Raw genomic sequence first — 3,086 nt, 5'->3', positions numbered from 1 at the left:
CTAGCTAACTTATGATGCGTACAGCCCAAGGGATCTGCATAGAAGCTCCAAGGAATGGCAGCCCGCCCGAAGATGATCCTCTCGCAGCTCGCCACAGACAAACTATTAGTCTTGATGGTGGCAATCCATCAACTCTGAAGGACGGTGCCACAGTTGCATCCGAGTATCCCAGCTATTATCCTGCACAGCTAAAACCACACGACGCACAGTTTCGACTTCTTTTCCCCAATATTGCAAAAGATGAAACTCTTGTTTTTGTATTCCGAGCCTGTTTAAGTTTGAATGACCACCACGACTTTCCGGGAAGAGCATACGTCACGACAAGACGCATCTATTTTTACAGCAATCATTTCAGTCTCGTGTTTACAAGTTGTGTCGACCTCGTTATGATTACTGATGTCACAGCTGCTCCCGGTAGAGATTGCGACTTCTTGTTCCTTCACCTAGATGTTGAAGAGGGAAGCGATATCCCACGTCGGCTTACAATAAAAACTTTTTTGGACTCTATGAAATTGATCCATAAGAGGCTGAATTATATAGTCAACATGTCGCAGGCGAAGGAACCACCCAATCTGGAGAAAATATTTAAATCTTTGATAAAAATGGAGGATATTACACGGACACCGAGTATGGAGAGTTGGGAAGATGTCTCCCTGAACACCCCAGTCGATGGGGCGTCGCGTAACGTTGACGGGAAACGTTCTGATAAACCCTTTAAGCCAGAATTACGCCCTGACCACGACTTGAATATGAATAAACGCAAGCATGATCACGACTCACTTCGAATAAAGTTGCCATCTCAGCCCGTCCACTATGTGCCGCAGGGTGCCCCTCTCCTGGCTGCCGAGAAGTTCTATGATATCAGTTCGAAAGCCTTGTTCCATGTTCTATTTGGGGATAAAAGTGCTGTTTGCCAGCTGCTTCAACATCAGCGGAGTGCCCAAAGTAAGTTTTAAATATTTCCGTCTGAGTACTAGTCGTAATTTAAACTAACAGGATAACACGTAAAAAAGACATTAGACAAGGTCCGTGGTCGAGTCTTCATTCTGCACATTTGAGACGCGATATCAAATACCAAATAAAGATGGCAGACACATTCGGTAAGCGAAACCTCAGCCTCGTATCCATAGATTTTTCTGAACCCAAACTAATAAAAACTTAGGACGACTACGCCTCACTGATGTATCTGACTATCAAATCGTTGATGTTCTAAACGACCACTTGTGCTACGTAGTTACTGATAAACGGACGCCGTGGCATCTGCCTTTTAAACGCTATTTCAGGCTTGTTAGCAAAATTGTTATTACCTATGTCTCAAAATCAAGATGCAAGCTTGCCATATTCACCAAGGTGGAATGGCTATGGGAACCATATATCATTCGAAGTAAGTTGTTGTTTCATCTAACCCGTGTCCGGAATTAATATGCCGGCTCCTATCAAATAGCTAATGTGACGGATTACCAGGCATAATCGATAGGCAAGCCCTGAACGATCTTGAACAGGATGCGCTTGACCTTGTGGATCTTGTTTCCGAAGAGGTTAAACGGCTTGGCTCCCATAACCAAACGAAAATGGCTATAGCACTATTCGGCCACATTGGCCGCCAAACTCGAGGGACTGAATTTACTGAGGATTCGCAAAACTTAAAACCCTATCTTCGCCGTCCCCTCAAGCAAAGTGGTATCATCCCACTTCTACTTGAAACTTCCGGGTCTTTGTTACAGAGTGCAGTATCCTCATTGATGATTTGGTTTTGGGGGTTGCTTCGATGGCTGTGGAAAACCTGCAGAGCTCACAGCATCATACTCCTGTTGCTCGCGTTCAGCGTGCTTATTAATGCTTTCCATTCGTACCATGATACCGTTGAATGGTGGCATGAGCGTAATGCTGGCAACTTCATGAGCCGGCTTGGTGTTGGACCTAATCGTGTTATGAGCAAGGCGGTATATATTAAAGACATGGATGATGCGATTGCTAATACCACAGGTATTGACATAAGCAATCCAGGTTCTTGGTCAGTCCGTTATATTTTGTCATTTATCGGTTTACAGATGTGCAGCAAGCTGACTTTCAATAACCTTGGATTGGTCTAGCTTCTCAACTTTCCGCGAGAGCAACGCTTTAGGATTTTCAGATATGCCACGAATAATCACACCCTCTGAAACCAACACCAAGGATTCCAGGACAAAACTGCAGTTGCAACGGACGAGAGAGAGGCTAGGGATCTACCGACACAACCTCCTTGTTGCCTTAAGGGTGGTCAACCGGATAGAAAAAGAAGTAGTCCAGGCGGAATGGGAACGCTGGCTCCAACAGGAGACGCAGAAGTGCCACGCGATCGAGACTCTACTGAAAGATCGGGAGCGATTAAATGACCGTGACGGCAGCGATGAAACAGTTTCGGATTTGAAGCAGCGGTTCGCAGCGACGGATATCGAAGATATCCAGTATTGGTATGAGGATTATTGTTTGAGTTGCCAGCAGGAGCTGGAGAAGATTCGTGGTTGATTACTAAGAGGGTCTCTCTCTCTATATATATATGTGTATATGTATATGTATCCTTGAGTTTCTGCTGTCGTTGGTTTTCTTCTTTCATTTTTCGCGGCGGGTGATTTTCTTGTAGCTTTTTTCTTGTTTTCGTCCAAATGGGAAAATTGGCTGGCTTTGATATGATACCCAGTTTGATCTGGTATTGGCGCATGTCAGGGTAGACCAAGGGCGGATTATTGTCTGTTTGTTTGTCAGTTTTCTGTTCTCGTATTAACTTTCGCCTTTGGATCGCGAAGGATATGATTTCTCGTTTGCTATAACTTTCAGAATTGAATCGTTCTTCTCGACAACCGAGTCCCTTTTTTGTCAAGCTGCAATGCCCACTCTGGTCACCGGATTTGGTTCCCAAATTTGGTGAGGCTTTTCAGTATCCTGTATAAAATCATTTCGCGTTGCGTTATTTGTGACTGACGCTTCCTGCCTCGTAGGAAGTAATCCTGACGACAACGGGTTCATTACTGATATTTGGCCACCAAGATCACCCATACTCTTTCCCTAATATATCCCCAAAACAGGCCAGAGATGACAGGCGCCGA

General features: G+C 44.8%; 1 protein-coding gene across 1 annotated transcript in view; it reads left to right on the top strand.

Annotated features, from left to right (window-relative positions):
* The window catches only part of HCAG_06281 (conserved hypothetical protein), a gene marked incomplete at both ends in the record, with an annotated part of 4,782 nt that extends 2,274 nt beyond the window's left edge, over positions 1–2,508 (top strand). The window contains 6 exons of the mRNA XM_001538626.1: positions 25–414; positions 541–945; positions 1,014–1,100; positions 1,163–1,384; positions 1,465–2,014; positions 2,094–2,508. Of these exons, the coding sequence (XP_001538676.1) occupies positions 25–414; positions 541–945; positions 1,014–1,100; positions 1,163–1,384; positions 1,465–2,014; positions 2,094–2,508 (2,069 nt within the window). The remainder of the gene's footprint in view (positions 1–24; positions 415–540; positions 946–1,013; positions 1,101–1,162; positions 1,385–1,464; positions 2,015–2,093) is intronic.
* Positions 2,509–3,086: the final 578 nt, after the last annotated feature.

Source organism: Histoplasma capsulatum, genomic scaffold (genome assembly GCF_000149585.1).
Source record: "Histoplasma capsulatum NAm1 scaffold_7 genomic scaffold, whole genome shotgun sequence".
NCBI classification, from domain to species: domain Eukaryota; kingdom Fungi; phylum Ascomycota; class Eurotiomycetes; order Onygenales; family Ajellomycetaceae; genus Histoplasma; species Histoplasma mississippiense.
This window is presented reverse-complemented; position numbering and strand designations above follow the sequence as displayed.